Consider the following 18,246-nt stretch of genomic DNA (forward strand, 5'->3'; position numbering starts at 1 on the left):
AGAAAAGGAAAGCGCCTTGGCGAGGGAGTGCCGAGTGGGGCAGCAGTGGAAGCCACACAGACTGCCCCAACAGGGGCCCTGCGGCGTACCGGGGAGGACGGACCCACGGTGGCTCGCCGTAGAGCACCGAGGACAGCAGCCGTTGCTATCAAAAGCAGAGAGGAGAACACCCCGTATGCGGAAATACTCAAGTTCGCACGCGAGAAAATACAACTCGCGGAGCTTGGTATAGAGGAGACGAGGATGCGGCGGGCAGCTAACGGGGGGGTTCTCATCGAGATTCCTGGCCCCGAGAATACGAGGAAGGCGGACGCTCTAGCGGCGCAGCTGACCAAAGTAATCCTTGATAAATACGGCAACGCAGTCTCAGTGACAAGGCCGGTTATCAAGGGCGAACTGAGAGTCCTGGGCTTGGATGACTCAGTGTCCACCGAGGAACTGGCTCGCACCCTAGCCGAGCAGGGTGGCTGTAAGGTGGAGGAGGTCCGTGTAGGTGTCCCGAGGAGGACACCGAATGGACTATACAGCGCGTGGGCACAGTGCCCCCTGAGGGCAGCTGTGGCTGTCGCGAAGAAGGGCAAGGTGAGGATCGGTTGGACCACGGCCAGGGTAGAGCTGCTGGAGGCGCGCCCCAGGCAATGCTACAAGTGCTGGGGCTTTGGCCATATAGGGAGTACGTGCAAGGCGTCGACAGAGCGCCGGGCCGCGTGCTACAGGTGCAGCGCTGAGGGCCACCAGGCGCGAGATTGCACGGCCAATCCCAAATGCGCGGTCTGCGAGGGGAGGGGGATAGACAGCGCCCACAGGATGGGTTCGGGACGTTGTACATCCGTCGGCGAACGGGGTCGGAGGCCCGCGACTAATGCAAGCGAGAATGGTCAGGTACATACAGTGTAACCTGAACCATAGCAGGGGGGCTCAGGACCTACTGAAGCAAGTAGTGCTCGAAAGGGAAATCGACGTGTGCCTCGTATCCGAGCCGTACGCTACTCCGAGCGTGGCCACTTGGCTTAGCAGTGACGATGGCCGGGCGGCCATATACTGGAGGGCAGAGGGTAACGTCCGCGGGGGCTCGCTCCTCAAAAGGGGAAGAGGGTACGTGGCCGCTAAGTTCGGGGATATAATTGCCATATCGGTGTATATATCCCCGAACATTCTGATAGCGGAGTTCACCGAGCATCTGGACGACCTGGCTCGGGTGATCCAGCTGGCGGGGAACAGTGGGAGGGGGGTACTGGTGGGGGGGGATTTCAATGCCCGCTCGCCGACCTGGGACCCGTCTGGGTCCAACCGAAGGGGAGAGCTGCTCGAGGAGTGGGCGGCATCATGCGGTGTACGTCTCCACAACACTGGGAGGACGGCGACATGCATTAGGGCACAGGGGTCATCCGTCGTCGATCTGACGTGGTCGTCAGTTAATCTTGTACCCGTGATCAAGGGGTGGCGGGTGTTGGAAGAGACGGAAACACTATCCGACCACCGGTACATCTCGTACGAGGTCGGTACCCCTAGACGCGCAGAGCACAGGGGTAGAAAGGGCCACATGCGCTGGAACTGGTCGAAGTTCAGTCCGGAACATCTGACAGATGCTCTGTCCCTCACCCTTTCCTGGGGACCAACTGGAGGGGACTATACGACGCCAGAGGGCCTTGCAGGATGGATCGAGCGTGCCATGACGCAGGCCTGCGACGCAGCCGCGCCGAGAGCTCGCACGGGGAATCGCTCCAGAAAAGCGACATACTGGTGGAGCGAGGAGCTGGCCGACATACGCAGGTCCTGCATAGCGGCGAGGAGGCGCCTCGCTAGGGGAAGACGGACGGCTGATGACCGTCAGGAAAAAGAGGCCGAGTATCGGGCCGCCAAGAGGGTGCTCCGAGACGGCATAAAAGCGGCCAAGGCCAAGGCGTGGAGAGACCTCATCAGCTCCGTGGAAGCGGATCCATGGGGTCTCTCTTACAAATTGGTGCTAGGCAAACTGCGAAGCTCCCAAAGAGGGTTGACGGAGACGCTGGAGGAGGATACCCTCAGGAGCCTCCTTGATGCCCTCTTCCCGAGGGGTGATGGATGCGCTCCGAGGGCCCAGGGCGGCTGTCAGTGGGACGAACGGTGGGCGGTCACGGCGGACGAGGTTCGAGCTGCGCTTAAAAAGGCATGCTCGCGCAATGTCGCCCCGGGACCGGATGGCGTTAAGGGAAGTGCGTGGGCGAGAGTTCCGGAGGGAATGATCGCACTACTGTCGAGGAATTTCAGCCTCTGCCTGCGAGAAGGAGTCGTTCCGCTGCCATGGAAGAAGGCTCGACTGGTGCTCATCCCTAAGGGGGGAGCACCCACCGGACCTATCCCCAAAGTAAGGCCGATATGCCTCCTGAACGAGGTGGGTAAAATGTTCGAGAGGATCCTGGTGGCTCGGCTGGGCAAATGGATGGAGGGGAATCCTCGGGCGCGCTTGTCCGAGGACCAGTACGGGTTTCGGGAAGGGCGATCCACGAACGATGCTTTGCTAAGGGTGCGACGATTCGTGGAAAACGCCACGGAGAAGGGGGGCTACGCGGTGGCTGTGTCTCTCGACATCGCCAACGCATTCAATAGTTTGCCATGGCCGTCCATAAGGGACGCACTTAAAGACAAAGCGGCTCCGGAGTATCTTCGACGGGTCCTGGATTCCTACCTGTGGGACAGGCACGTGGAATACACAAACGGAGATGGAGAGCTGAGGAGTCTGGCAGTGACGGCCGGGGTCCCACAGGGCTCGGTTCTCGGCCCCCTGCTATGGAACTTGACTTTCGACGAGGTTCTGCGGGGGGAGGGGGTTGCAGACTGTGTTACTGTCTGCTACGCGGATGACACGCTGGTTTTGAGTTCCGCTGGGGATCCATCCACAGCGGTAGCACTGGCAAATGCGATGGTAGCCAGGGTAGTCCGGCGAATTTCGGGCCTAGGCCTCACGGTGGCGGCGAGCAAGACGGAAGCTGTCCTATTCTGGCGCGTGAAAAGGGGGGAAGCACCAAACACCCCAGACGTCAGAGTTGGCGCGGAGAGGGTGCTACTGTCGGGGTCCATGAAGTACCTGGGGGTGCGACTGGATCCCGGCCTGACGTTCAAAGCGCACTTCGCGTCCATGGAGACTAGGCTAGGGGGTGTCACGAGGACACTAGCGAGGCTGATGCCAAACCTGAGGGGGCCATCCGAATCTAGGCGTAGGCTTTATGCGCAAACTCTATTCGCGGTAATAATGTACGGCGCTCCGGTGTGGGGGGATGTGGCGAGGTCCTCAAAGTACATCCAGCGAGTAATTACGAGGTGCCAGAGAAGGATATGCGCAAGAGTAGTTGCGGCATATCGCACGGCCTCCTTCGTGGCCGTTTCGATGCTGGCCAGGACCCCGCCACTACATCTAGTGGCTGATGCGTACAAGCGCACATTCCATAGAGTGCGTGAACTGCGGTCGACCAGGACGTGGTCCCAGAGCATGGTCAAAGCGATTAGGGAGGAGGAACTGCGCGTAGCCCGCGAGCAATGGAGGGTGGACCTCGGAAGTGCGGGGCTCCCCAGCGAGAGGTTGAGGTTAGCTATCCTAGCGAACTGGACGGGATGGTTCGACAGGGCACACGGGAGCATGACTTTCCGTGTGACCCAAGTCTTGACAGGCCACGGGTACTTCGCGGATTTCTTATATAGAATAGGGAAGACGGAGAGGCCGACCTGCTGGTACTGCCGGCTGGAGGAAGACACGGTGAGCCACACGGTGGAGGCGTGCCCCGCGTGGAGAGACGAGAGGAATGCCCTAAAGCGCGCCGTAGGGGAGGATCTGACACCGCCTGGCCTGATCAGGGCTATGGTAGGGTCGAGAGAGGGATGGGTGGCGGTGGCTAGCTTCGCGGAGCGGGTCATGACGGCCAAGGAACAGCGGGAGCGGTTACGACAGCGAACGCGGCGCAGCGTGCACCGCGCGACCCGCTTGAGCGGGAGAAATGGGGGTGGTTCGCGTGTAAGCGTGGGCATGACGTAGGCTCGGACCTACACGGGCAGGGGTCCAAACGGATTTGCGGGACGGGACACCGGTCGACCTCAGCCCGGTCCTTTGGGTCGGGGTCGTGGTTCGGAGGTGGAGGGGAGAGGAGGGGTGCAGGGCAACTTGGAATCTGGTGCCAGGATAGGTGAGACGCTAGGCGATAGGGTGACGTTAGGGTCGTTCCGGCCTTGCCCCCTCTTCTTCTTCTTCTTCTTCTGCCTCTCTCTCTTCGTCCCCCGGCCCGGGGACGGCGGATGTGACGGTCGCGCCGGATCCATCTTCCCCCGGATCCGCAAGGGCAGGGCGCTCGTTATCGCGAACATCGAGCACCGAGTGGGGGTCTCCATTCGCTTGACAGCTCCGTTGAGCGGAGCTCTCGTCGTAGCGGCAACAGAAGATGCCCCACCAGCGGGCAGGGTCGTCCTTCGCAAGAGGACACTGAGCGTAGGATGCAGCGGGGGGGAGCCGGGAGGCGCAACTCCCGGATAGGCGTTGAAGTAAGGTCCGCGCGTAACCGCGAAGGTGCCGGGGGGATCCCTGAGGTTATGCCTCGCGCGGTTCCGGGGAGTCCCCCCTACTCGTACCAGAGTGGCCGCTGGTTTTTTAGTGGGTGCGAGTCCCACACTACCCTGAAGCTTCTTGCGCGAAGCTCCAGGGTGTGCATAAGGCATTTTTACCAGCGTTATCAAAAAAAAAAAAAAAAAAAAAAGGGGTTAGCCTTACTTTTTTTTTGGGCAAAAAACTTTTGGTCTCAGATTCGATTTAAATGACCCTTATCTGACTAATTGGACCCTCAGGAACTCAGAAAACGCAGCGAAAAGCGCGTGAGATCAACAGGAGAGAAATGGCGAGCCAAAAACCCCCTGCTGAAAAATGTCGAAAACACAGGTTCTCGTTTTTTGGCTGTAACTTTCGCTGCGTTGATCGCAGCGTATTGGGACTGCGCCCAATCGATTTCTCTCGCAAAATTACGTCCGAATAGTGCATGAAAGAATTGATTCCAGCACTTTTCAAAATCGCGAAAATTTTCGCCAAAAACACAAAGGGGTTAGCCTTACTTTTTTTTTGGGCAAAAAACATTTGGTCTCAGATTCGATTCAAATGACCCTTATCTGACCAATTGGACCCTCAGGAACTCAGGAAGCGCAGCGAAAAGCGCGTGAGATCAACAGCAGAGAAATGGCGAGCCAAAAACCCCCTGCTGAAAAATGTCGAAAACACAGGTTCTCGTTTTTTGGCTGTAACTTTCGCTGCGTTGATCGCATCGTATTGGGACTGCGCCCAATCGATTTCTCTCGCAAAATTACGTCCGAATAGTGCATGAAAGAATTGATTCCAGCACTTTTCAAAATCGCGAAAATTTTCGCCAAAAACACAAAGGGGTTAGCCTTACTTTTTTTTTGGGCAAAAAACTTTTGGTCTCAGATTCGATTTAAATGACCCTTATCTGACTAATTGGACCCTTGGGAACTCAGAAAACGCAGCGAAAAGCGCGTGAGATCAACAGCAGAGAAATGGCGAGCCAAAAACTCCCTGCTGAAAAATGTCGAAAACACAGGTTCTCGTTTTTTGGCTGTAACTTTCGCTGCGTTGATCGCAGCGTATTGGGACTGCGCCCAATCGATTTCTCTCGCAAAATTACGTCCGAATAGTGCATGAAAGAATTGATTCCAGCACTTTTCAAAATCGCGAAAATTTTCGCCAAAAACACAAAGGGGTTAGCCTTACTTTTTTTTTGGGCAAAAAACTTTTGGTCTCAGATTCGATTTAAATGACCCTTATCTGACTAATTGGACCCTCAGGAACTCAGAAAACGCAGCGAAAAGCGCGTGAGATCAACAGGAGAGAGATGGCGAGCCAAAAACCACCTGCTGAAAAATGTCGAAAACACAGGTTCTCGTTTTTTGGCTGTAACTTTCGCTGCGTTGATCGCAGCGTATTGGGACTGCGCCCAATCGATTTCTCTCGCAAAATTACGTCCGAATAGTGCATGAAAGAATTGATTCCAGCACTTTTCAAAATCGCGAAAATTTTCGCCAAAAACACAAAGGGGTTAGCCTTACTTTTTTTTTGGGCAAAAAACTTTTGGTCTCAGATTCGATTTAAATGACCCTTATCTGACTAATTGGACCCTCAGGAACTCAGAAAACGCAGCGAAAAGCGCGTGAGATCAACAGGAGAGAAATGGCGAGCCAAAAACCCCCTGCTGAAAAATGTCGAAAACACAGGTTCTCGTTTTTTGGCTGTAACTTTCGCTGCGTTGATCGCAGCGTATTGGGACTGCGCCCAATCGATTTCTCTCGCAAAATTACGTCCGAATAGTGCATGAAAGAATTGATTCCAGCACTTTTCAAAATCGCGAAAATTTTCGTCAAAAACACAAAGGGGTTAGCCTTACTTTTTTTTTGGGCAAAAAACTTTTGGTCTCAGATTCGATTTAAATGACCCTTATCTGACTAATTGGACCCTCAGGAACTCAGAAAACGCAGCGAAAAGCGCGTGAGATCAACAGGAGAGAAATGGCGAGCCAAAAACCCCCTGCTGAAAAATGTCGAAAACACAGGTTCTCGTTTTTTGGCTGTAACTTTCGCTGCGTTGATCGCGGCGTATTGGGACTGCGCCCAATCGATTTCTCTAGCAAAATTACGTCCGAATAGTGCATGAAAGAATTGATTCCAGCACTTTTCAAAATCGCGAAAATTTTCGCCAAAAACACAAAGGGGTTAGCCTTACTTTTTTTTTGGGCAAAAAACTTTTGGTCTCAGATTCGATTTAAATGACCCTTATCTGACTAATTGGACCCTCAGGAACTCAGAAAACGCAGCGAAAAGCGCGTGAGATCAACAGGAGAGAAATGGCGAGCCAAAAACCCCCTGCTGAAAAATGTCGAAAACACAGGTTCTCGTTTTTTGGCTGTAACTTTCGCTGCGTTGATCGCAGCGTATTGGGACTGCGCCCAATCGATTTCTCTCGCAAAATTACGTCCGAATAGTGCATGAAAGAATTGATTCCAGCACTTTTCAAAATCGCGAAAATTTTCGTCAAAAACACAAAGGGGTTAGCCTTACTTTTTTTTTGGGCAAAAAACTTTTGGTCTCAGATTCGATTTAAATGACCCTTATCTGACTAATTGGACCCTCAGGAACTCAGAAAACGCAGCGAAAAGCGCGTGAGATCAACAGGAGAGAAATGGCGAGCCAAAAACCCCCTGCTGAAAAATGTCGAAAACACAGGTTCTCGTTTTTTGGCTGTAACTTTCGCTGCGTTGATCGCGGCGTATTGGGACTGCGCCCAATCGATTTCTCTAGCAAAATTACGTCCGAATAGTGCATGAAAGAATTGATTCCAGCACTTTTCAAAATCGCGAAAATTTTCGCCAAAAACACAAAGGGGTTAGCCTTACTTTTTTTTTGGGCAAAAAACTTTTGGTCTCAGATTCGATTTAAATGACCCTTATCTGACTAATTGGACCCTCAGGAACTCAGAAAACGCAGCGAAAAGCGCGTGAGATCAACAGGAGAGAAATGGCGAGCCAAAAACCCCCTGCTGAAAAATGTCGAAAACACAGGTTCTCGTTTTTTGGCTGTAACTTTCGCTGCGTTGATCGCAGCGTATTGGGACTGCGCCCAATCGATTTCTCTCGCAAAATTACGTCCGAATAGTGCATGAAAGAATTGATTCCAGCACTTTTCAAAATCGCGAAAATTTTCGCCAAAAACACAAAGGGGTTAGCCTTACTTTTTTTTGGGCAAAAAACATTTGGTCTCAGATTCGATTTAAATGACCCTTATCTGACCAATTGGACCCTCAGGAACTCAGGAAGCGCAGCGAAAAGCGCGTGAGATCAACAGCAGAGAAATGGCGACCCAAAAACCCCCTGCTGAAAAATGTCGAAAACACAGGTTCTCGTTTTTTGGCTGTAACTTTCGCTGCGTTGATCGCAGCGTATTGGGACTGCGCCCAATCGATTTCTCTCGCAAAATTACGTCCGAATAGTGCATGAAAGAATTGATTCCAGCACTTTTCAAAATCGCGAAAATTTTCACCAAAAACACAAAGGGGTTAGCCTTACTTTTTTTTTGGGCAAAAAACTTTTGGTCTCAGATTCGATTTAAATGACCCTTATCTGACTAATTGGACCCTCAGGAACTCAGAAAACGCAGCGAAAAGCGCGTGAGATCAACAGGAGAGAAATGGCGAGCCAAAAACCCCCTGCTGAAATATGTCGAAAACACAGGTTCTCGTTTTTTGGCTGTAACTTTCGCTGCGTTGATCGCAGCGTATTGGGACTGCGCCCAATCGATTTCTCTCGCAAAATTACGTCCGAATAGTGCATGAAAGAATTGATTCCAGCACTTTTCAAAATCGCGAAAATTTTCGCCAAAAACACAAAGGGGTTAGCCTTACTTTTTTTTTGGGCAAAAAACTTTTGGTCTCAGATTCGATTTAAATGACCCTTATCTGACTAATTGGACCCTTGGGAACTCAGAAAACGCAGCGAAAAGCGCGTGAGATCAACAGCAGAGAAATGGCGAGCCAAAAACCCCCTGCTGAAAAATGTCGAAAACACAGGTTCTCGTTTTTTGGCTGTAACTTTCGCTGCGTTGATCGCAGCGTATTGGGACTGCGCCCAATCGATTTCTCTCGCAAAATTACGTCCGAATAGTGCATGAAAGAATTGATTCCAGCACTTTTCAAAATCGCGAAAATTTTCGCCAAAAACACAAAGGGGTTAGCCTTACTTTTTTTTTGGGCAAAAAACTTTTGGTCTCAGATTCGATTTAAATGACCCTTATCTGACTAATTGGACCCTCAGGAACTCAGAAAACGCAGCGAAAAGCGCGTGAGATCAACAGGAGAGAAATGGCGAGCCAAAAACCCCCTGCTGAAAAATGTCGAAAACACAGGTTCTCGTTTTTTGGCTGTAACTTTCGCTGCGTTGATCGCAGCGTATTGGGACTGCGCCCAATCGATTTCTCTCGCAAAATTACGTCCGAATAGTGCATGAAAGAATTGATTCCAGCACTTTTCAAAATCGCGAAAATTTTCGCCAAAAGCACAAAGGGGTTAGCCTTACTTTTTTTTTGGGCAGAAAACTTTTGGTCTCAGATTCGATTTAAATGACCCTTATCTGACTAATTGGACCCTCAGGAACTCAGAAAACGCAGCGAAAAGCGCGTGAGATCAACAGGAGAGAAATGGCGAGCCAAAAACCACCTGCTGAAAAATGTCGAAAACACAGGTTCTCGTTTTTTGGCTGCAACTTTCGCTGCGTTGATCGCAGCGTATTGGAACTGCGTTCAATCGATTTCTCTCGCAAAATTACGTCCGAATAGTGCATGAAAGAATTGATTCCAGCACTTTTCAAAATCGCGAAAATTTTCGCCAAAAACACAAAGGGGTTAGCCTTACTTTTTTTTTGGGCAAAAAACTTTTGGTCTCAGATTCGATTCAAATGACCCTTATCTGACTAATTGGACCCTTGGGAACTCAGAAAACGCAGCGAAAAGCGCGTGAGATCAACAGCAGAGAAATGGCGACCCAAAAACCCCCTGCTGAAAAATGTCGAAAACACAGGTTCTCGTTTTTTGGCTGTAACTTTCGCTGCGTTGATCGCAGCGTATTGGGACTGCGCCCAATCGATTTCTCTCGCAAAATTACGTCCGAATAGTGCATGAAAGAATTGATTCCAGCACTTTTCAAAATCGCGAAAATTTTCGCCAAAAACACAAAGGGGTTAGCCTTACTTTTTTTTTGGGCAAAAAACTTTTGGTCTCAGATTCGATTCAAATGACCCTTATCTGACTAATTGGACCCTTGGGAACTCAGAAAACGCAGCGAAAAGCGCGTGAGATCAACAGGAGAGAAATGGCGAGCCAAAAACCACCTGCTGAAAAATGTCGAAAACACAGGTTCTCGTTTTTTGGCTGTAACTTTCGCTGCGTTGATCGCAGCGTATTGGGACTGCGTTCAATCGATTTCTCTCGCAAAATTACGTCCGAATAGTGCATGAAAGAATTGATTCCAGCACTTTTCAAAATCGCGAAAATTTTCGCCAAAAACACAAAGGGGTTAGCCTTACTTTTTTTTTGGGCAAAAAACTTTTGGTCTCAGATTCGATTCAAATGACCCTTATCTGACTAATTGGACCCTTGGGAACTCAGAAAACGCAGCGAAAAGCGCGTGAGATCAACAGGAGAGAAATGGCGAGCCAAAAACCACCTGCTGAAAAATGTCGAAAACACAGGTTCTCGTTTTTTGGCTGTAACTTTCGCTGCGTTGATCGCAGCGTATTGGGACTGCGTTCAATCGATTTCTCTCGCAAAATTACGTCCGAATAGTGCATGAAAGAATTGATTCCAGCACTTTTCAAAATCGCGAAAATTTTTGCCAAAAACACAAAGGGGTTAGCCTTACTTTTTTTTTGGGCAAAAAACTTTTGGTCTCAGATTCGATTTAAATGACCCTTATCTGACTAATTGGACCCTCAGGAACTCAGAAAACGCAGCGAAAAGCGGGTGAGATCAACAGGAGAGAAATGGCGAGCCAGAAACCACCTGCTGAAAAATGTCGAAAACACAGGTTCTCGTTTTTTGGCTGTAACTTCCGCTGCGTTGATCGCATCGTATTGGGACTGCGCCCAATCGATTTCTCTCGCAAAATTACGTCCGAATAGTGCATGAAAGAGGTAATTCCAGCACTCTTCAAAATCGCGAAAATTTTCACTAAAAATGCAAAGGGGTCAGCCTTATCATTGGATGAAGAATATAAAGACAGCTGCCCTAATGGGCTTTGATGTGACAACCAAAAATTGTTTCGTGAAATGTTTCAACGACAGTAAGTTGAGAAATCATAGCAAAACATCAGAGTTACCGATTTAGACACGATGCCGGCTGTATTCACCTTCCGAGTAACACAGGCTTTGTAATGGTTAAGCCCAATCCAGTACTTAGCCTTTGTGTACGTACCCATTTGCAGCGTCACCGACTTGTCGGCGGTACAAGAAATTAATAATGAGAATAAATATCTTCCGAAATTCGTAGTAAAACAGTGATTTTATTAAAGTATGGGTATACATAGATCATGAATTAAAAATAGATCAGATATAATAATGATGCACAGACCAAAAAGTATAAATGGACATGCGGTCCACGTACGACATTGATATATATAATTCATTTATGATTCATACGTGATGCATACTATAAATTGCATAATTGTCTACGAAACATACCAGATTATCTACAATAATCGGTTATAATATGACAAGAAAAGAATTGTTCATTTCGATATGGGATTCAATTCGACACATAGTCTATTTATTTCATCAAATTAATACTTAGAATTAGGAGTAGGAATAGGAGTGGGATTAGGAGTTGGAGTAAGATCTTAGTAGAAGTAGGAGTAAGATTGGAGTAGGAGTAAGAGTAGGATCAGGAGTAGAAATGGGAGTAGGATGAGTAGTGGGTGTAGGAGTAGGAGTAGAAGTAGGAGTATTGGAGAAGGGTAGGGGAGTGTAGGGTAGGGTCCTACTTCTATTCCTACTTCTGATCCTGCTCCTACTCCTACTCTACCCATACTTCTACTCCTACCCCTGATCCTACTACTACTTCTACTTTTACTCCGACTCCTGATCCTATTCCTGATCCTACTTCTACTCTTGATTCCACTCCCAATCCTGATTCTACTGCTACTTCTACTCCTACTCCTACTCCTACTTCTGATCCTACTCCTGATCCTTCTTCCACTCCATCAAATATTATAAAAATGTTACACAGTGCACAAGTCCTCGTCATCCTCGTCCTCATCCTCGTCTACCTCGATCATCTGCAACCACCGCCAACAACCTTGGGTTATATCTGGAATAGTAATAAATATTTTCAGTATAAGAACACATCAAAAATATTGTGCAAGGATTAATATAATTTTCTCATTGACACATTTTACCAAGATTATGAGAAAATTCTAAAACATTATAGAAATTTTATTAGCGCATTGATGGTGCTTGCGCGAAAAATGAATTGAAATAATTTATTGTAAACATGACATGTTTGAAAAATTTGAAATACAATATAAATGCAATTGCCATTAAATATTATATAAATATTTTACTCACCGAGCACAAATTCTCGTCCTCCTCGTGCACCTTGTTTTCCTCGTCTTCCTCGTCCTCCTCCTCGTCCACCTCCGACTACCTCTAACCACCGCCAACCACCTCCAACAACCACCGATAACCACCTCGGGGTATACTATGAACAGTAATATATATAAGAACACTTCAAAAATATTCTGTATGGTTTAATATAATCAATTAATTAATTAATAATATAATAAATTGCATTAGCGCATAGATAGCTACTGAATTTGTGCTTGCGCAAAAAATGAATTGAAATAATTATTTGTAAACACAAGTTTAAAAAATTTGAAATGAAATATAATTACAATAGCCATTAAATATTATAAAAATGATATACTCACTGTGCAGAAATCCTCGTCCTCTTCGTCTTCTTTGTCTTCCGAGAGTCAAAATTCACCAGGTAGCGGACCCGGAGTGCAGGAACCACGGAGCGATTGTCCTGGAAATCAAGTTTCACCAGCTAGTCGACCTTGAGCACAGAAACTACGGTGCGCTTGTCCCTGAAGTCGAGTTTCACAAGGTCGTGAATTTTGGGTCCAGAAACTACGGAGCGTTTGTTTCTGAAGTCGAGTTTCACCAGGTAGCAGACCTGGAACGCAGAAACTACGGGGCACTTTTTCCGGAAGTCGAGTTCCACAAGGTAGCGGACCTGGAGCGCAGGAACCACGGAGCACTTGTCCCTGAAGTCGAGTTTCTCCAAGTAGCGGACCTGGAGCGTCGAAACTACGGAGCGCTTGTCCAGGAAGTCGAGTTGCACCAGAAAGCGGATCTAGAACGGGGTAGAGAACCCGGTACTCGAAATCCGCGGAGCGCGATTCTCATCCGTCCGCTCTACTGCGCGGTTGTTTCCAGACTGAGGAATTCGGCTAGCTGATTTTAGATCGATGACGTCAAGAGAAAAAAAATTTTGGGTGACGTCACTTTCTGAACATCCGAAAATCCGAACATCCCAACTCTGGTTTCGAACTTTACTACTAAGTATGATGTATGATGTATGATGTAGAATGATATGATATGATGGGTAATGATTTTAGTTTTTACATTTCAACAAAAGGGGCAAAAGGAAACGATGAAGAAGTAACGGCAAAAACTCAGAAATCGATATATCTGTTACCAATCACAGAACGGTCAATAAGAAGATATACGTAATGTAGATGAAAACACATACAGCGTCAAGACGGAATGATGTGGAGTTGTTGACCGGAACAATGGAATATGTCGTGAAACCACTAGAATATATTTTCAACAGGATCATAGAAAAATGGCAGCTTTCCAGAGCTGTTCAAAGAAAACATGGTAACAACAATGTACAAATTAGGAGAAACATCGGACATAATCAAGTGGAAGAGTGAAGTGGAACACGAATCAAGCAGCAGCGAGACTATGGAAAACAATTTGTATTCTGATCAATATAAGATCGCTGGTCAGTCAAGATACGATGGGGAAAATATATTATGCGCTGGTACACTCCGTAAGCGAATATGGAATAACTACACGAGGAAATGCATACCGGAAGAGTTTAAGATCGTTAGAACAAATGCAGAAGCTGATACGAGAGATATGTAGCCCTTGAGAAATCAGGAGATCACTGAAATGTATGCTATTTGCCACCACAAGGATACCAGACGTACGACAGGTGTCATTAAAAAAACACGCTGGTACAATTTAAGAGAAATCGAGAACAAGTCGAGCAACGAAAGCACGAAAAACGACAACTATTGGATACAGGAAAGATAAAGTACTTACAACCGAGCTGTATAATAAAATACACACCATCGAAAGTAAAAATATGGTGAGGGTTTCAAAAACAAACGCATAAAAAGATGGATATTACAGCAGGGAAGAAATTACTACGATAAATTGAGCTAATATCTAGCAGAGATACAGTTGTGAGAATTAAATAAAATTAAAAGTAAAATCCATGACTTGCAACAATGTGAACGATTTATGCGAAATATATAAGTCAAATGGAGGTCGTAATTTCACAAAGAGAAAAATTAACACACGAGACATTAGCGAGGTGGCATTATAGGTATATAACTGGAATACAAAAGGCAGTCTCTTAAAATGATATTTGTTCAACCTTTTTCAAACTACAGATGGTGCTTAAGGATTTTGATAAAAATAGAAAAATTAAGAAAATAAAATCTAGATTAACGGAAAAAACAACCACAGAAATTCCTAAAAAGGGTGGATGGATTTCCGTAGATGGAAAAATAGTCTTGGTTTAATCACAGATAATTGAATAAATATGCTTGTATTTTCAGAAATTATGTACATACACTGGATTGACGTAATTTTTTTCCTTGATACGATTGCAGAACTTGAATGACACGTTTGAGAAATTGAAAACAAAAACTGCAGACTTTCCTGAAGCTTTGTTTTTGCACAAAATTGAATCTAAATGATGAATTTTCTATTCATAGAGTAATTAATCTTGAAAATGACTTCGTAAAATGCGGAACTCGGCAGATCAGATATCAGCTAATTACCGTTATATACGAATGCAATCGTGCCGAGAAAAAAAACAATACTTTTGAATGTACTCGTATAACGTATTCAAGTGAGGAAGTGTAAGATCTAATGCTACAAGAGTAACTGCAGTGCATAAATTCCAGAGATCGCAATCGATACGACGTATGTCTAGGAAACGTTTAAAGATTTTGAAGTATACAATATATAATATATATATGTATAGGTATATACAATCATCTATTTTGTTTTATTTTCTTAAGACATTCTATGATTTATCATATAATGATTTCATAATTAAGAAACTCATTTTCACACGTTAGGCATTCGGTTACTGGTTAGTAAGCTCAAGGAAAAGCACGAGAGATAATTTTACTGAATATAATTTAGTATTATATACAAATTTTTAGGAAAATTTCATTATAATGTATGATTGTATTATTGTTAATCTTGTCATTAATGTAATTATTATTATTATTATTATTATTATTAATAATACTACTACTAATTTTCGGGAAGTTTTTTTTTCTCTGAAAAACACAATACGTGACAAAAAAAAATAAAGTAATGGAAGCTGGACTTTTCATATCCTACAGATTACTATTTCCTGGCTGCATTCATCATCTAAAGTACGTAAAGTACAGCCAAGCCTGTGTTAACCGCGCATATAATATAAGAAACGATTGTGAATCATGATAGAGATTGGCACACACCTCGTGGCACTTTAATTTAACTTTGTCGTATATAATATATTCGTTTAATTCACCTAAGAAAATTGAGTCTAATTTTAAATATTTACCAAGCATAAGTTTCTAATGTTTTGTGGCAATTAGCTAAAAGAGATTGAGTAATCCAATACTCTCTATTTCATTAACTTGTTAATATTATGAGATTAGAGAAATTTCTCAACAATCTTAAGTGGATGATTAATTCATTTATAAATTTATATTCTAAAAAAGATTTTCATCATAAAATGTGCTGCTACTGCCATGTACGAAATTTTCTATATGTTACCATTTTACTATCGACTAGTCTTGTAAACGTATAACATTATATATTTTAATAATTTCGGTTAGCTCTAGAATAGAAAGTAGATAAAGGTGCACGCGTGAATCGAAGTCTTGTGGACGGATTTAAAATATAATCCAGTTTTAAAGCGAGATATTTTTTCGACCTTTTTTCTTTTTTATAAAACTACTTTCAATTGTCAGATCCCGTAGTGGTTGATCTATGTATAAGTAAAGGTTATACTTGTATATAACGATGAAAAGTTGTCGCTCAAACATCTATATGTATAGTTACACGTGCTGTAAGTATGTATAATTCGATATATGGATGTCATAAGTAAACGTGCAAATCGGCAATGCATCTATACGTACACATATATTTGGGTATTTGTAAAATATAGAACATCTCAGATAAACAATAAACCTTCAAAAATACAAAAAGAAAAGTCTGACACTTTTCTGAGTTTTTTATTTTTTTATTTTCCGAGGATTTAAAAACAGTCCTTCATCAGTTTGTTTTAAATTTGCATAAGAAAAATTTGTATTTATTCTTCACAAAAATTGCATTAAAATTAAAAGATTTTCAACTGGAAGTTTTTCAGAGCTTAACGGAGTAAATTTTTTTATGGGATTTCATAAACGTGTCTGAGAGGCTGTGAAAATTCACTGACGCAGAAGCTCGTAATAACTGTTCCCACGGTTGAGTTATGCTATCGATGTACATACATTATAATACCTAAATCTTGAGAAAACATATCGGGTAGATTCAACCTATTTAGCTTTTGTTTTCTATGAGATTTAAGCAGAAAACGACAAAGCTATTGTGGCATCGATCTAAAGGAGATTTGTGCTCTTCAATGGATGATATGGAAATACTACATTTTCACTTGTTAAGCGAGAAAAATTATTAGTATGAAGTATCATGTGATTGTTTTTACTTCGTAGAAAATTTGCAACCGTTTTTAAAACAAGAAAAAAAATTGTTATTGATCACACAATGAATATATTCAAACATTATCATGACGTTTGCTAAAACATGTCTATAACTTAAGACAATTCTTTTGAAATATTATTATTAACAATATTGTTATTTATAAATATAATCTTGCAGCTAATATGTGCATTTTACACAGTTGAGCGTTTACATATAATATAGTCGTATTACAATACGGTAGAAGGCTTTCTTCCGAAGAATTTACCATCTTAGATTTATTCACAATTAAATTTTTTCTAATTTGAACAAAATTATTACCATAATTTTTTCAATAATATACATTAAGTAATTATCGAAGAAATTTGCACAAGGTATAGTAATTTTATTTATCATACGTATGGCTTTAATTCTTCATAAATAATTCTAAGTTTTCAATTCAAATGTTTTTTCGTATTTTAATTCAATTCTTTTCTTTTTTCTCACTCAATTACCTACAAGAAAACCTGCATTTCGTAATAATTCGTTTACCTACTCTTTAGTATTAGTACATTCTACGTTTAAACAAATTTAAATCGTGGAAAGCAGATAAAAATCAGTTATGTTCAATTGTTAAATAGAAATGACACAATTCCATAGATAAACCTCGAACAATTGATTAATTCTTATATTTCCTTGTTATATTATCGGTTGTCGCGTTTCATTTCGTCACAATAATATGTATTATATATCTACATGAATCTTAGCTCCATATGCAAAATTTATTCGTAGTAAAGTTACAGTATATGGCACCGAACGACATTGGCAATTGCCTGAAACTGATATACCTAAACGCGACCAAATCCTTTCACAAATTGATCAATTCCACGATATTAAATTACGGAAAAACAAATCCGCGTGACAGTTTTTTACTCACGCTATACCCTAATAACGCTTGACTTTAGGAAATAGCGCTGTACCGTCACGTGGATCATTGGATCGTTTCACTTCATACGCGACTTATCTCGTCGGTTTTTTCGCGCTAAATTCGCGAACTACGTCGGAGATTTTTTTCGGTGTTTCAGTACTTTCTTTTTTCTTCGTCTCTTCTCTTTCGGGACTAGGACTAGGCGAACTGCTTGGCGATCTGGAGCTACTGCTCGAGTACTTTTCTCTTTCTTCTCTCTTTATGTCGACGAAGCTTTTCCGTACCTTCATCGGATCTCGTAGACGTTGCAGCTTCGTCTCCAGTTCGCTTGACTGCTCTTTCAGGACATTGTACTGGTTTAAATCCAAGCCAAGCTTGCGTGCTTTTTTGTGCAGGATCAACAAGTGCTGCCGATCACGTACGTCGGGTAGCAGATATTCCTGTGAAAAAAATTACGCTTCTGCTCACAATCGTAGAAAAGTCTATTTGAATTCACAGGAATATCTTCAATTCCATCAAATTTTTGCATTGCCATAAAATTCAAAGATATTTTTATTTGTTTGGAACTAATATAAATAAAGTCGAATATTGATTAATTTGACCACATTTTTGCTTTAGATCACGAACGAAGGGACTTCGTGAAAAATAGATGTATTGTGGTAATAAATAATGTTCATCTTTTAGCGTCGGTTGCATGCTGACGCAAATGTTCAGGATCACAGGTCTCTCAATGGTAAATCAGACTTCTCTTTCGATTTCGGGAAATTTCTTGGAGAGAAC

General features: G+C 44.1%; 1 protein-coding gene across 2 annotated transcripts in view; it reads right to left on the bottom strand.

Annotated features, from left to right (window-relative positions):
* Positions 1–14,387: 14,387 nt before the first annotated feature.
* LOC107226404 (calcium uniporter protein, mitochondrial) overlaps positions 14,388–18,246 on the bottom strand; it is a 73,230-nt gene continuing 69,371 nt past the window's right edge. For both annotated transcript variants that reach the window (XM_046746322.1, XM_015667208.2), the window contains one exon: positions 14,388–17,906. In XM_046746322.1, the coding sequence (XP_046602278.1) occupies positions 17,559–17,906 (348 nt within the window). In that variant the 3' untranslated portion in view covers positions 14,388–17,558. The remainder of the gene's footprint in view (positions 17,907–18,246) is intronic.

This window comes from Neodiprion lecontei, chromosome 1 (genome assembly GCF_021901455.1).
Source record: "Neodiprion lecontei isolate iyNeoLeco1 chromosome 1, iyNeoLeco1.1, whole genome shotgun sequence".
In the NCBI taxonomy this organism is placed as follows: Eukaryota; Metazoa; Arthropoda; class Insecta; order Hymenoptera; family Diprionidae; genus Neodiprion; species Neodiprion lecontei.